Genomic DNA, 17,509 nt, shown 5'->3' on the forward strand with positions numbered 1-17,509 from the left:
AAAAATACAAAAAAAAAGAAGGGAAATACAGGGAATTCGAGGTAGTATCACTGAGGGTGTTGTAGCTATGGACTGATGTACACTGAAGGGAAGCATAGTAGAGTGATCAAAACCAAATTTGAACATTGCATTTCAATTGTCTGGAAATCCAAGAGTAATTAGAGACTTCGTTAAGACATGAGGCTCAATAGTTTAAATAGTAAGTACAAAATAATACTATTCATGACAATGTTTTCTTGTTGCTCTTCTATGTCACAGAATTAATAAAACAAAAAAGTATTGGTATCACCTCTTCTAAATTACTATGTTGAAAACTGGAATAAATGCAAAGCAACTAACAATCATTTCTGATCCATCATGAGAGCTCCCCACATGTAAATTTAGAGACCTAATCCAGCTGCTCTGACTCCTGAGTAATCCCACTTGTTCAGAAGTAAAGCTAGATGTTAAGGAAAATAGGATTTGGCACTTAGTCTTTCTCTTTTTATGCCTTTTTTATATATTCAGTTGGAAATATTTTATTAGTGATGAAATAAATAATATAGCTTAAAAATTCTTGTTGAAGTTCTGTGAAACTGAGATAAAGCTGTAAATTCCCAAAATGAATGTAATTCAGTGTTCATACTGCGTCTGCATTATTTGTGAAAATGAATGTATTTTATAAAAGAAGCACAGCCGAGTTCAAATCTGAAACCCCACAAATACCTCAGTGCACTGTTAATAACTCTAGTCAACATTACAGAAGTTCTCCGAGCAACCAGTCCTCCTCCAGTGACCCAGGACCCAGCGGGAGCAGCCAGTGGAGACAGCAAGTGGGATATGACGGGTATTGGTGATTTTTTTTTAATTTTTTTTTAAATCTTGCTCTAGCTCCCATGCATCTTCTTGCTGAAGCAAAATTTATGTAGCTGTTCTATATCATAGATTTATTTGCAAAATCTGTTAGTATATTTTAAGACATACAAGTTTACTGATCTTTAATGTAACATGTATGCCAATACAATTTTAAAGCCATACTGCTTTAATTCTTTAGGACCAAATTGTTAATTTACAATTTAGGTAAATAACAAACAGTCCTTAGGTTTGCTTTCCTAGAAACAGGCCAGAAAACAGCTAGTAACTCAGAACTGGAATAAAATAATAATTTCTCCTCCTTTTGCTTCAGTGGAAGGGTATTTGATTAAAAACTTACCTTTATGGTCTTTGAAGGTTTTGTTTCCTGCTGTGCTTGTTCCAGTGGCATCCATTCCTTAGCATCTCTCCTCAAAAAAGTACCACTCTTTCAGAAGTTTCTTCTCCCTAAAAGGTTGCTGCGGTATATAGATGGTTCTTTCATATCCCTGTTAATCCCTTGGTGCTGAAGTTTCAGAAGTTAGCTATCTGTGTATAAAAGACCACCCCAATATACTGTCCATGTTGTAAGAATATTATGTGAGACATCTGTTCTAAATTACTTTAAACTTATCACTTTGTTGTATAAATACAGCTGCTGAAAACGCTCCTGTTATAAAATGTTAAGCTATGGCAGTATCTCCATAGCATAATATAAAAGCATTCCAGACTTGCCACTTGGCTTTCAGAAGCTACTTTTCAGGAAAAAATGTGAATATTGAAAACATCAGCTTGACTCCTTTTCTGTAAGCTTAATATTGCTTTGGCATGACTGTTTGTGGATAAGATATTCCATGTAGCAGATATATATGCAATATCTTGGAGACTCCTCAAGGAATTTCAGAATACACTGAAATCTCTGGCAGCTAAATAAATGCTAATAATTCAAATAAAACTATGGCAATTTTTTTGACAGTAAATGCATGAAAATGCATCTTGTGTCATTTTTCCGGCACTGTTATTTCTAATAGCAACCTTGATTTTAGTGTGTTGCTTTGTGAAATAATTTAACTTCTGCAATACAATACAAAGCAATGGGTCGGGTACTAGCTTACATGTTCTGAGTGTGAAAATCTGAAAAACTACAGAGTTACTTTCTGTGGGGCTTAGTTCATAAAGCAGTTCAGCATACCTTACCATAGTTCCCCATTGCAAAAACCTTTGGATATATAGCCCCAAGAATGCATTTCTTCTTAAAGTTCAGTGTTTTCTTGGCCTGTTCCCACTTAAGATATAACAGTGTGCTGTTGAAAAAATTGCATGTAAATATTTCCATGCAGTGTTTGGAAATGTTACTATACTTGCTTGATGGGGGGGTGGGGGGGGTGGGTGTTAAACAAATCACTTTAAAAATATTTGCTTTTAAGAGTAAAAATTATTGTTGTTCATCATGTAAGTAGTTCTCCAGGAAAAAAACCCAAACAGCTTAATTTTCTGCTTACATTAAAAGGTGCCAGTCCCCTTTGCTCCATGAACACCACCAAGGTTCAGGCTCACTGGAGTGTGAAGGAGGCAGAGAACGAGAGGAAACTTTGGAAGGAACTAGACATTCTGGTAATAAAAAACACTGTATCTTAAAAATAATTGTTCTTTGCAATGCAGTGCCTGTTGAAGTGCAGCCACCTTCTGATGCGGAGGTTTGATACACAAAGAACATGTAATATGACAGTAAAAGTGGGGACTGTTACAGACAGTCTAACAGAATATGGTGTAGAATATTTAGATAATACTTGGAACAAACTACTGCTGAACTTCAGAAAGCTTCATGAATGATGAAAAGCAGGTTGAACTTCATTTAATTATCATTGAAAAATGAGATCTTAGGAAATTCTGCAAAGATACACGTCTCTGATTCCAAAGAGTGTACAGGTTTGAAACCTGATGCTAAGCCATGTGCCTTTTTTCTTTGTACAGTATACTCATCTTTTTAGCACTCAGAAATTAAAACACAATTATTTATGGCAGAAACCAAGTGGCATGCACCGTCGACCAAAGTCCTGAGCTCCTACAAAGACCGGGCTTTACAGAAAGAAGGCAGTGGCAAGGAGTCGCCAAACAAACTTTCACATGTAAGTCTTTCACTTGGATGTCATACAAAACTGTAAAACAAAAACAAAAAAAAACAAAAAAAACAAAAAACAAACAAAAAAAAAACACCAAAAAACCCACAAAAAAAAAACCAACCAAAACAAAACAAAAACAAAAAAGAAAACCTACCCTGGGCTTAAAGAAATATATCTTAAAAATACATTTTAGTAATTTATGAAGACCACTGTGTGTTTTGGGAGGCAAAGTGTATGCTCACCTACATGTGGGGTGAATTGAGTGTGCTTAATCTGTGTTTATAAACTAAGAACTCCAAGAGGGCTTGGGTCTGGGGCATTGAGGAGATAAAACTAATATAGTCTACACTCAGCTGTGTATTTACAGCTTCATTTATACTGGCTTGCTTAATCAGTGAAGTATTTCATATCCTTTTGTCCTGGTTTCAGCTGGGATAGAGTTAATTTTCTTCCTAGTAGCTGGAATAGTGCTGTGTTTTGGATTTAGTATGAGAATAATGTTGGTAACACACTGATGTTTTAGTTGATGCTAAGTAGTGCTTACACTAAGTCAAGGACTTTTCAGCTTCCCATGCTCTGCCCGGTGCACAAGAAGCTGGGAGGGGGCACAGCCGGGGCAGCTGACCCAGACTGGCCACAGGGCTGTTCCATGCTCAGTATATAAACTGGGGGGAGTTGGCTGGAGGGCAGTGATTGCTGCTCAGGAACTGGCTGGGCACTAGTCAGCAGGTGGTGAGCAATTGCATTGTGCATCACTTGTTTTGTATATTCTTTTATCACTACTTCTACTATTATTATTATTATTATTATTATTATTATTATTATTATTATTATTATTATTATTATTTTCTCTTCCTCTGCTGTCCTATTAAACTGTTTTTATCTCAACCCATGGGTTTTACTTTTTTTTCCAATTCTCTGCCCCACCAGGGGCGGGGAGGGTGAGCAAGCAGCTGTGTGGTGCTTGGTTGCCGACTGGGGTTAAACCAAGACACCTTTTAAAAAAAAAAAAGAAATTCTACTCACCATACTACCCGTCATGTTCTGTGAAATACCCATGTAGTATAATTGTCAATAAGCACTATAAAAATGTAGTTCGTATGTTGGGAATGCTGAACAGATTTCTAGTCTGCCTAGTTTAGTGGCTTGTCTTCAGTAATGGCAAAAGCCTCAATGACTTGGTGATGGAAAGTACACTAATGATATGCATGGTCTTTTTTTTTTTTTTTTTTTGTGTGTTTGTTACATGGGAAAACCCGCTATACATAGTAAGAATCTGTACACTTATTTTGTAGACTTGTATTGGTAAGAACATGAGACCAGTTTCTCATCTTATGTACATTGATACCTTATGAGAATCTAGCTTGACACTTCTCGAAAAAAGTACTATCATAAACAGAATCATGCTGTAGAATTATGCACATGAAGACAAAAATACTTGCTTTTACCTTAAGCCAAAGTTGACAGGAAGCTAGAATCAGTGTATGTAACAATCACTATTAAACAGAGCACCATACCAAAGTTAAATGGTGAGTGTGCTTAACTTCAATCAGAGTTTAACGGCAGCTCTCATGCTTTCAGGATGGTGGGGACCTAGACAGAAAATTTCATAATGGGCTTATGTTTGTGTTTGCCTGCCTATGTATATATGTAGTACAGGTGCAAAAGAACTATATTGTACAAAGTAAGAACCAGCATTATTATAAAGATAGTACTAATAAAATGAGGCTATTTTGTTGTTAGATGCTGTAAAACAGAAAAAAAATGGTCATCACCTTGTAAAGGACCTTTTAATGTTCTCTTGTGCATCCCCTTTTTGTTCAGCTAAATTTGCCATATGACTCTCTGCCCACCAGTGAAATTCACACTGAGGGCTACAGCAAATGTACAAGAACTCTGTAAAATATTTAACCATTAGAAAAAAAAGTCTATGCTGTCTTTTTATCAGTTTTAACGTGGGGGAAGGAGGGTGGGGGGAATTTCACTGGCTGTCTTCAAGCTCTCTTTGTTCTCCTGGAATAAATATCCTATTCCTGCAGATTTTTTTTTTTTTTTTTTTTTTTTTAAATCTTGCTCAATGACACAATCTTTAACAACAGGTAACAATTAGGGCCACGCTGAGCTTTCATACAATAATTTCTCTTGGCACAAGGAAATGCATAAAATGATCCTAAGCTATGTCCATAGTGAACTTTGAGCAGTTCAAGATGTCTTTATCAATAGCTGTTGCCCAGATTCTCTGCTGCTTGCAGGGTCAGGAAGATGCCTAAGCATGTATGTTCAGCAACATACAGGAAATTCTTGGGAAGGTTCATACATGCAATATGTCTTTTGGGGTTAATTTTATGCCTTTGAGCTTCCTGCCCCCCACACCTTGTTTCTTTCCACTTTCATTCCATTTTACATTTACAGTAAGAAGTGACATGCCTTTTCTCCTGACACCTTACTGTAATCCCTCTTCTTGGAAAACCTGCTCATTGTATTTTTGCCAATTCTTCCATTGTTTTTAAGGTGACAGCCATCTTGTAAAGGTTAGAATGAATGCAAATGTAACACCTCCTTTTTTTCTAAAATAATTTTCTCAAATTTTGAGGCCTGTTAATTTCCATATGGAATAGAAGTATCATTTCTGGAAAGGCTGACTTGTCTAACTGCTTTAATGTGTGAGCAACACCTATGTTTATATGCGTCTGCTAGGAGGGCGATCTCATAAAAAAGTTGGTCACCCTTCCCACTTACATTCTATGTAAGAGAAGTCCATCTACCCTTATTCTGGCTACTCTGTCACAAAGATAAGTTAATCCGATTCTATAAAATTTCTTTTTAAAAAAAAACAAGAAAAAACCCCAACTTTATTGACACAAATGCCTGACATAATTATTCCACTTCAATAGCCATGCTTAGCTTAGGGCCCTGTGACTTAAGTTACTTTCATCTGGTACACATACATCGCAATTGGCTTCAATTTAACTAGCCACACATCCAATTGGATTTGATCCAATAAGCTGCATATTTCACCCACGCTGAGAAAAAGCCAAGGATAATTCAGTCTTTGGTGTTTTTCAGATTTGCAGTAGAACTTGTTTAAACAAATAATGACCAATGCTTCTAGCTTTGACAAATGCTTATTTTAACTGTTCAGAAAGGCAATTTCATGGATGTTAAGCAGGTCCTATAATCAGAAAAATTCAAGTGTGATCTTAAGATTTGCCGTAGAGGATGGAACTAGAGCCTTTTTATTAGCAGTGACATCAGCCTTTCATGTGTCTAGCCAGTTGTGCAATTCACTTCATAGAAACTGTTGGTATAATTAGCCCTTTTCACACTTTGCAGTTGTATTATAGCATACTGTAAAAAAAAATAATAAAATGGTCTTCCAATGGCACAAATTCAGTAATTTATATGAAAATAAATATTTTGCTATTTAATTTGAGAGGGGTCTTTTCTTGTTTGTTTTCTTGTTGTTAAGATTGGAGACAAAAGCTGTTCAAGCCACTCGAGCAGCAACACCCTATCCAGTAATACATCCAGCAACAGTGATGAAAAACACTTTGGTTCTGGAGATCTGATGGATCCTGAGCTGCTTGGATTAACATATATAAAGGGGGCTTCTACTGACAGTGGAATTGATACAGCTCCCTGCATGCCTGCTCCTCTTCTGGCCCCTTTGCACCTTGCTGGCAGCAGGTCCGGAGTACATTGTCGCGCTGAGCAGTGGACCGAGTCTTCTGAAACTCCTGGGCCAGATGATGATCCAGCTAAAATCTATGCTGTTCATAGCTATGCCTCTGCTATTTCTACCAGTCATACAGCTGAAGGCAGTATGGGAGACCTAAGTGAAATCTCCTCTCATTCCAGGTATGCGTTTCTTACAAATTAGGGATTATGGATTAACATACAGAGAACTCTTTTTTTCATTGTTGTTATTTTGTTTACTGTTCTTTGAAAGTTCACTGAATAAAAATTTTGATTTTTTTGTTGTTGTTGTATTTAAATGCCTGTATCAGCAATTTTCAGGCAATTTGTTATGAGTCTGCCTAAAAAGCATAGCTAGTCCTACTCCCAGATCTGATGGAGACTTTATATGTGACCTTGTGCACATTGCTTAGGTTTTTAAAGTTGGGAAACATCCCTGAGTAAAAGTGAAGTTTACACCTAGAACTTATTTCACACACTTTTTTTTTAGTACAGTGCAACAAATTACCTGGGAGTTAATTCTGAGGGTAATCAGAGAGATTGCAATGGACAATTTTTACATATATTGAAACTGCATTGCATACCATCCCCCCTAATTTACATTATTGTGATGTATGTGTTACAATTTTGTTTGCTGAACTGAATTTCTGATTGATTTTCCGCTCTTCTTTTTGTTACCAATGTGTGCATGGTACATCTGTTGTAAAGCAAACTTTGAAAGTACACTTTTACAGCTGGTTGCCTTTATCTCCCAGTTCCCATTTATGTTTTCCCATTCAACTTTGAAGTTGAAGCTTTGGTCTATGTGTTAAGGCTTTTACTCTGTAAAGGATGGAAGGAAATTGTTTGTTCTTCTTTCCCTCTGATTTTTCTGTTTCCAATGTCAATCAGTACAGGAAAATAACCAAATAATATCCTGTATCCTCATTTCTTGATATGCCTGACATGAGTGAATTAGTCTTGTATACTTTGACTTCTAGATTTTTTTTTTCCACAAGTTATGGAAGATAGTGTAGACTATTTTACAGACTATTATGAAAAGTAGGTAAACACGTCCACATTAAGCTTTCACTACCCCTGTGATAATATAGAAGCTCCAGATTTACTCTGCTTTGTGTGTGTTGAGATTTAATTTTATATATTGAGACTTCTAAGGTGCTAGAAATAAGCTCTATGCTTCTAGGACTTCATCATTATGAGCTGAAATAGATTTCTAATGACTAGAATATGTATTCTCAGTGTTTGTGTGACAGCTGTCATATTTACAGTGCCAGGCAGCCGTTAAGTAGTATGCTGCTCACTTCTATGGAATAAGCATTTTATGGATTAAGTAAAAATTTTAAAAAAGCATATAGATTGTAAGTGATTTACCCAGGCATTTCCAAAGTAGTAATTGTTGCTGAGATGACAACTCACATTAGGATTGCCCAATTCCACTTTGGCAATAGCAATGTTTTCAAATGATCACCTTCTAATTTGTGTGCCAAATCCTTTTGCTATAGAAAAATGTCAGGCTTATGTTATGTGAACCAACTGTTTTATTTAAACTTTGCTTAAAAGTCCTTCAAATTATGTTGGAGTGATAAATAATTTTGCAGTTGGGTTTAAAAGCTGGCATCACCTATATAGCACCCACAGGCATGCATTATTAAAAAATATCTCATTTTATAGCTGTGAAGCTGCAACACTGACATGTTCAAATAGACATAAGAAAGTTGAGTTGGCATATAAGCATGTGATATCTACAGCTGAATCCTACATATATTTTCCAGCTGGTCAGACACTGAGTTTGTATTTCTGCATAATCTGTAACAATGAAATTCTAACACTATTGAGGCATTCATTCACCATTATTTTGTGAATGTTAAATAGTAAACTTGTCCTGCAGTAGCAAAACAATGTAAAACTTCAAGAAACAAGCCCACAGACTGGTGGAAAGTCATTGATCTCTAAATGCAATGTTTCTTTATTAAAATTGTATTCTGTTTACTGAATAAAGTGCAATGCACAGGAAAGATGTTGGTTGGTTGAAAGGTACTGGTCTGATTCTATAACATCATCAGATAAAGAACCCTCTGAAAAAGCTTAATACTATAGTGCCTGAGTAAGGTTTACAGAATTAAACCTGCTGTGTGAAACAGTATCTCAAACTACAAGACTGACTTGAGCTGTGCACAATGTTGTTTCACAGCTCTGTTGTTAATGGTTCTATCATCTCTCCTATTTTATATTAATTATGTACATGAATTATCAAATACCTTCATGTTATGTAGCTGAAACAGCTTAGCTTCATTGCCTTTAGTATTGCTTTGTTTCTTACATAGACCATCTTTTGAATCCTAAAAATATATACTGCTTGTTCCAGCCATTGCATTGAACTCATTACCTAAAACCAAGCTTTTATAGGCATTTTATTTCTTTACTTGAAAAAATATTCCCTTATTTAAAACCTACAGAATGAGGCTGGATGCACAGTTTTTCTTAAATTTAGTTACAAATAGAAGTCTAAAATCCTCTGTATAATGTCCTTGCTGTTGATCTGTGTTTTACACTGTGCTTCAATGATTGCTTCATCTTTAGATTTCAATTTTTCATAACTGAATTATCTTCTTCACCACATCTTTACATCATTTCTTTGTATATTTGCAAGGATAGCAAGCAAAAAAAGCTTTTAACATCATCTGCATTATTTTCTTCCCCTGAAACCTCATGATCTTGTTTCTACTTTTTGGGGAGGAAAAGGGAGGAAAGGAGAGAAAATAAATCGTTTTTAAGATTAAATGCAGATTTGCTTTAATGATTCAACTTCCTTCCAGAGTAGGCATTTTAATTTGATCTAATGACATCTATGCATGTGCATTGCTTGTATTTGACTCTGCATGGACAGCAAAGTACACGTCTGTTACATTTTCAGCAACACTTTCTGGTCCTCTGTGAATTAATCCAGTACTCTTGGGATTAGATTAAAAGATAGCACTGTGTTTTGTATTCGTAAACCAACAATGAAACTTAGGAGCTGCTGCTTCAAGTTCCAGCCTCTGATTTTAGGCAAGGCACTTGGTTTATGAATGTTTCGGTTACCTCACCTGCAAGATGAAAAGAAGGCATTTATTCTTCAAGAAAGTGTTTGCTTTAGTTCATTTTAAATCATTTGAAGAGTCTTCAGTAAAAGGTTTCATTAGTCCCTACTAGTGCTATTATTCATAATAAAAGAGGCTATTAAAATTATCTAGAGGACTGGTTTTGTTAAAATGAAATTTACTTCTCTTAATATTAAATTCTCAACGATACTGAATGAAAGACATGGTTTAAACTGGCATGAACTGGCAAAATTAACATGAAGTGGAAAGGCACAGAAGTTTTATAATTAGAGAGATATTTGGGGTAATTCCCTGTGTAGTTCTTGATGTAAAAATTATGCTGTTAATAATGTGTGTGTACATATTTACTTAAAATTGCATGCACGAATTCTATATATGTCTTGAACTTAGTCTTTTAATTTTAATTCATATCAGTTTGCATTGGCATTTCAGCAAGTTGAATTATATACATTACTTGTTTTAGAAACTCATCACAATTCTGTTCTCAAAGAACTTTAATGTATACGCTGCTGGTATGTGGAAAATTACTGTAGCAATATTGCTACCTTGTTTTTAACCTTGAGAAAAACTTAACATTAAGAATTATAGCTGCATACCAGGCGAAGCGTTTCTGATTTGTTGTTGTATAGCAAATTTCATTTCTGCTTTTGTGTATTTTCTTTACTTTTTCAGTGGGTCACATCATTCAGGAAGCCCGTCAACACATTGCTCTAAAAAGAGTGGCTCCCTAGATACCTCCAAAGTCTATATAGTGTCACAGAATAGCAGTCAACAGATTTCTGGGTCAGTTTCAAAACCGTACCACAGACAAGGAGCAGTGAGTAAATATGTCATCGGATGGAAAAAATCAGAAGGAAGTCCTACACCTGAAGAATCTGAAGTTTCTGAATGCCATGAGTAAGAACTCTGTTTACAAACTTTCTTGGGGGAAGAAGGGTAATGAAAATAAATTCTAAAACAGGATAGAAAGATGAAAAATTACAAATTCCATTTCACTTTAAATGTTTGGGTTTTTTTCTGTACCTTTGTGTATCAGAGGTACATCCAAAAAAAGAAAAAAAGACAGTAACTGCAGGATACTGTTTTCTCCTCTGTTCTATCCACCATCTTTTTCCCCATGTGTCAAATAAAGCAAGCTGACAGAAATTTCTGAAAGCACGCGTAGGCAAAAACGTATGGCTATGTCAGAAATCCTGAATTTCCATTTTGAATCTCTGGGAAGCAATTGGGAAGGTACAATTTTATTAAGGTCTTAAAGACCTGTTCTAGAAATCTCCAGGACCTTTAGTTAGTTGGAAGATGCTTACTTCCTGACATTTCTGTATTAAACCTTACTAACTTGTTGCCTGTTACATCAGCTAATACGTTACAGATGAGAGAGATGACCATAAACTTATCAGTGATCTATGGTAGATAATTTTAAAAAAAATAATGCCAGTTGGAGGTATTTTAGTGGTTCTTTGGTATCTTTTTCTGACTATGTTTTTAATGAGCAGGTACGAATTGGTGGTTAGGACCCCACAAGAAAAAGATTTAAGTGTGGATATATCTGGCCCTCTCTTCACGAGACCCTACAAAATGTGCAGGCTTCAATAAAACTACTTATTTTTCTGGAAAGTGACATTTAGACAAAAATATTCAGAGCAGTTCTAACAAACAGCTGTATGCACAGCTTAACACAGGAATAGCTCACGAGAAATGTGTTCTTCTTAAGTGGAAGAAGAAGGCTTGCCCTCAAAAGATACAGTATCTCAAATAGAGATAGAGATGCTACTTTCCCAGTGCTGCAGCAGTAATAAGTAATGCTTGAATCTGCTATTTAAAACTAACTTTTAAATTCCTGTTATCTTCAAAATCATCTTCTCTGATAACCTCCTTGCTTTCTTTTTGTGCATAAGTGATTCAGTTCTATCTCTCAATAAATCATATTCAGCCCTATATATCTTGATAAATTGACAAGATGATATGCAGTACCTGATTTTCAAATGTTTAATATGGGATTACTTTGTTTAATGGGAATGGGTTATTTGCATCTAATATCTCATATTGCATATATGTCCATATTTATGGCAAGATTCACATTTAAAAATATAAGCTAGAGTATATGTGCTATGAAATATGAGCATGAAGTTAAGCTCTTAAATTCCTAATTTTCAAAAGCAGATGATGTTACTACCTTCCTGTCCTGGTTATTTGTGTTTCTTTGTGTTATTGTACTGGTGATTTCATTTTTTTTCCTCCCAATGTTTTAATTACTTAAATTTTTCAGTCGTAGTAGTATTTGCACTTAAAAAGTGGTAACTTCATTGATTCCCACAAGTTTTTGCATTTAGAAGTTGATGAACTCCTGAAACAATTTTTCTTTATTTTGAATGGAACCCTTAAACCAAAATTACATAATGAATCATGGTATTTAGACTGAAACCACAGCAATTCAGAAAAGTATCTTCAAGAGCTAGTTCTGTTTAAGAAATATTAATTGAATATGGCAGCACTTCATAGATCAGAAAATATTTTCAGATTTTTCCGTGGCGTACAGCATTGCTTCACCTCTTTCTTTCTAGGAAAGCTTTCTGTACGTCACAGAGAGGAAATATCTCTCTGAGGATAATTATGTTGAAATAGAATAACATCTCTAATTAGCAATGATGATGAAAATCAGGTCAATTGCTGAATGTTGTGCCACTATAGGATATAATTCACTGAGAATTACACTTTACCGTAGCAAAGCTTGTTTTGCACTTGACAGTAAGTAATGGCTTCAAATGTATGTTCTGTGTGATTGGGAATCTCTAGTTCCCTCGATTGCATTTCCAGAGTAAACCTGTTAAAATTCTCTCTCTCCTTTCTCACTGGAAGGAAGCTGAAAGATAATAATTGAGTTTGACAGTCTTTTGTTGACTGTAAATACATTTTTATATGCTGATAATTAAGGAAGACAGTTGTTTTAGTTATCTAAAGATCTTTATAAAATTGCTGATAATAAAACACACTTGGCACATGGCACAATCAATTATCAATACACTTCAAACATTGCCATTGATGACCGTAGTCATTTTGCCAGATTGTCACGCTGGATACAATATCACACTATAAAATATTGATTTTCTTATTTGCTAAGGAAATAAAAGTTAAAATATTTTGTGATGAACTATTGGAAATGTTGATATAAATACAGCTTTAACAATAGAGAAGTGTGGTGTGTAAAAAAGAGAGAGGCAAGCTAGGAGAAACAAGCATTATGCTTTTTTAAATTGTTATTTAGAATTCCTATAAATTGATTTTTTCAGTGGTTTTAGAATTTCATTTTGGACCCACAAGCAATTTCATAAATACAAAATCAAAAAAATGTTCTAAATAAGAGTATGCTGTGTCAGGGGATAATTCTATGAGTTTTTACTTTGTGACATAAAACGAATGCAGTCTTTCAAATCTAAAAGCACTATTGCTTCTCTTGCTAAAAACACCAATTGTCTCAACAGAGTGTATGATGATATTGATGCTGTGTCTGCATCGAGTCCACTCCAAACTTCTGTGAGGAATGCCATTGTTGAAAGCCAGCAAGTCTTGTCCAAAGAAGATTTTCTGAAGTTGATGCTGCCAGACAGTCTCTCTATGGAAGAGGGGAGAAGAAAGGTTAGCTCTTTCTTCAGCTCTGTGTATCTTAGACACAGTTACCTTAAAAATGAATTTCTGGTATTCCTAACATTGCTATAGAGAAGGCAGTATCATTTTGTACAAGCAAAGTATATTCCATGGGAATGCTATAAATACTGACCGTAAGTCCCAAAATATCATTTCCCAGGTGCAGGTTGAGCAATTTAATTACAATTTCAAAGATTAAAAGTAACATTTTCAAGGTTGGATGCCTAAATTCATACACCTCACATGATGTTAAGGCACATGAATACAGGTAGCTCACTTTCCCCAACCCTGTGATACTCAGTACCAACAATTCTGTTTGAAGTCTGAATCACAATTTCATGTTGGTATCGGTGACAACTGCTTAAAAGGCATAATTGTCAGTGCTAGTGGAGAGCATACATCTAATCTTTATAGTATGAAGGCAATCTGTAATATTTAAAAGTTCACAAAACGTAGATAGAGAACGGAAAATTTACTACTCCACAAAGTATACATGATTCTGAATTCTGTGCTTAATGTGGAATAACGCACAAAGCAGTGAAATTACTTGAGATAATTGTCACGCTTCGATATTAACTCAATGCTCTCTTAACCCGCTGTGTTTATACAGTGTGCTAAATAGCATAATCATGATGTCTGAACAAAAGTAATGCATGGGAATCCTCTAAGTGCAGAGTTGAATTTACAATTCAGATCGTATATATATTTTTTAACATGCAGTACATTAAGTATGCGTTATATGTGTTTGAATTCTCATGAATAATGTCCTAGAGGTTTTTATGATTTATGATTGATACAATAGTTGGTTTTCTCTGATGATTTCAAGAGCTGCCAGTGTTTCTGGCTACCTAAATAGGAAACAACAAGGAGTGAGGAGGTGTGGCCATCCTGAGATAAATTACTGCTGTCCCCTTCCCCTCCCAAGACACCCAAACAAAAACTCACTAAGTGAGAGGGACCATGGGCCCTGACTTGCAGGGGATCCCCAGCTGTAGGACTCGGCAGTATCCAGTCTTTGATTATGCCTTCATAGAAGGTAGTAATCGTGGTATAGGTGAGTCAGTTGTCTTTGAAAGCGAAGCCAGAAAGGAATTTTCTGAATACGTAAGGGTCTACAGAATTGAATCACATCTTTGGTTTGGTTTGGGTTTACCTTCTTCATAGATCAGGGAATAATGAGCCCTCTAGGTAATGTTTAAGTTTTGTCACACCCTGAAAGGAAAGTCTGTAAAGCTCCAACAATTAACATTCAACATGCTTGGATAGCTAGTGAACAACCTTTATAGATAGAAGACACAGTATAAGGTTGAGGAGACTTGAGTAACAGCCAAGAATTGCAGCAGGATGCTTGCTGGGAGTCTTGAGGATCAGAGACCCTTCAATTCAGAGGGTGAAGGCTTTTAACCTTTTGCCCAGTGTGGTCCCTAATTAGGCTCAGGGTCTTTTGGTATTCTTTAACCACTGGTTATAGAAGGATACCATATATCCATTCATCTAAGGATGCTGCGTATGTCCTCTATCCATTCCTTTAGGGATGCTGCTTATGTCTATTATTGTGATCCTTTTACATATGTGTTAAAATAAAGTTTCGGGTGGTGTTTATTCCCACGGCCTGGATGTTTTCAGGCACATCTCTAGAACCAATGCAATATTTTGATGCTTTCCTAGATTAGAATCTGAATATCTCCCTCAATTTTCTCTGGGACACAGTTAAGCATTCTAACAGTCGAGCATGCCCTGTATTGTCATCAAGAGAGATGCTTTCCTGAACTAGCACTCTGAAGTGTATTTAAGTATTTTGTGAAGACTGTGTCTTGTGGCATGATTGAGTGTTTCTGTGTATTCCCTTTAGAAGTATTCATCGGTGAGCAAGTTTTGTCAGAAATGTAACAATGTAGATATCTTTAATTCTATGTTATATTGACTGTTTTAAAAAGCTACTGCTCTTACACATACATTCTACACAGGGAGTGTGCAACTCATAATTAATTACAAAGAAGACAGGACAGGATATTAAATTGTTATATCCAGGACAAACTAGTTAAAATAATTATGGCAATAACTGACATTTGTAGATGTGAAGAATAACTGGATTTGCAGTGCTGAAGAATGACTTATGAAGTGGAATGGCCCAGTTTTACAATACAGTAACATCTTGTTTTACTGTAGATATTTGGGTTGTGGTTTAAGAAACTTTGTGAAATGCATAAACAATTTCCCTGAACTCTATTATCCTCTTTTCTAAGCCTATTTCATGATATCTGGAGAGATGCAGTGTCTCAAGTCACTTTTATCATCCAATGAATTATATTGTACCATGTATCAGTTCAGAATTTTTAACATTAAAGCATAGTCATTTCAAATTAAAATCAAACAGTTCTATGTATAGTCTTCAATAAATGTTGCCAGAGTTGGTAACCTTATATATATTTCTGGAAAACATTGCTGTCATAAGGCTATGAAGGTTTCATTTAACATTTCAGAATGAATAAAACTATACAGTATCTGATAAATTCATGGTGATATGTTCAAAAATATTAAGAGGAAGTATGAAAATCCAGTTCAGTAACTCTTTTGAGGCCCCAGTAGATCTGATACAGTGGAACAAATCTCTAATCTTCTGTATTAGCTCAAGAATTCCAGAGTGCCTGCCCAATAAAATACTCCCAAGAACTGATGAAGGGATATGATTGTGTGAATTATTTTGACTGGTAATACATGCTCTTATATCTTCATATTTTGATGTTTAGTTTTCATTTTATGGAAACCTTTCTCCACGGAGGACACTTTACCGTACCCTATCTGATGAGAGTATCTGTAGCAATCGAAGAGGATCTTCATACGCTAGCTCTCGAAGTTCAATGCTAGACCAGGCCTTGCCAAATGATATCTTATTCAGCACTACTCCACCGTATCACAGCACATTGCCTCCCAGAATGAGTCTGACTCCTGGAATGGGAAATCTGAGAAGTAAGTGATTGTTGCTGTCATTGCTGAGTTTGGAATATTTGTAATAAACTCAAACAAATCACCAAATATTAAGTTAGATTTTACTTTTAAGGTGAAATTATGAAATGTCAAATCAGTGTTCTAGATATCCTAGTAAAAGCATATTTGGTCAGCAGTACATGCTTATGCTCGTCTTAGTCATCAGTTCAGATTTATCATGTTTGGAGATAGCATTCACTTCCCAAAAAAATTTTCATGATAACAGTGACAGGCAACAACATTTGACTGAAGATACTTCTTGTTATAATTTTATTTTTATTAATTAAGCCAAGCTGGCAAATTATATTTTAATATTTTTATTTGGGGTTTTTTTGTGTGCATTCAAGTTACTAAAATATTCACGAATATATTCAAAATAATAACTAAACTGGACAGCTTCTATTTAGATGATCCTTTTGGTAACGTCTTAAAAGGAACTGTGCAATAGTTGTTGTTGTCATCTCCAATTTCAAAACTGAATTCCATATTTTTACATATCCATATTTATATATTTATGGATATTTACATATCCATATTTATATATATTTATATATTTAATAAGAGTGAATTGTTTTTTAAAAAACGCTAAATTTCTTCACTTTTCAATTATTTTAGGCTAACACCCAATCTAGAAAAAAAAAAAAAGGCACTTTTAGTGAGCTACTTCAATATTACATCACAGCTGACTGCAATTTGAAAAAATAATAGAGCAATTGTGGACTCTGAAGTCCATTGTTAAGAAGCTGTGGGTGGATTTCTTGAAAGCGTTAAGGAGTTTTGTAGCCGCATGTCCAGAGAGAACGCAGACAGATGACTTAAAAGAAATAGTAATAAAAAGGGCTCTGTCATTCATCGTGTCCTTCAGGAACTAGCAGTCACTTGCTAGCTTTCAGAATTAAGCCTTATATGCAAAACACTTTTCTAGTTACAGTGGCCTCAGCTACGAGAGTGAGTTTTAGTCACTAACCAGTGGTTAATTTTAAACTGGTGTTACAAACAAGTGCTACATTCCTGCTTCAGATGGGAATGCATGCTTGGTGTACCTTTCGCCATTCTAAAAATATTCTTCTATCAGAGTGAAACTCTTTAGTATAAATTTAATGTGAAAAGATCCTTTGCTTTTAC

General features: G+C 35.3%; 1 protein-coding gene across 2 annotated transcripts in view; it reads left to right on the forward strand.

The window, feature by feature from the left end:
- Positions 1–17,509, forward strand: part of SIPA1L2 (signal induced proliferation associated 1 like 2) — an 86,881-nt gene that overhangs the window by 52,358 nt on the left and 17,014 nt on the right. For both annotated transcript variants that reach the window (XM_082305791.1, XM_082305792.1), the window contains exons 10-16: positions 743–826; positions 2,342–2,445; positions 2,857–2,960; positions 6,424–6,812; positions 10,424–10,648; positions 13,234–13,387; positions 16,147–16,366. In XM_082305791.1, the coding sequence (XP_082161917.1) occupies positions 743–826; positions 2,342–2,445; positions 2,857–2,960; positions 6,424–6,812; positions 10,424–10,648; positions 13,234–13,387; positions 16,147–16,366 (1,280 nt within the window). The remainder of the gene's footprint in view (positions 1–742; positions 827–2,341; positions 2,446–2,856; positions 2,961–6,423; positions 6,813–10,423; positions 10,649–13,233; positions 13,388–16,146; positions 16,367–17,509) is intronic.

The sequence above is a fragment of the Platalea leucorodia genome (assembly GCF_965183815.1).
Source record: "Platalea leucorodia genome assembly, chromosome: 3".
NCBI classification, from domain to species: Eukaryota; Metazoa; Chordata; class Aves; order Pelecaniformes; family Threskiornithidae; genus Platalea; species Platalea leucorodia.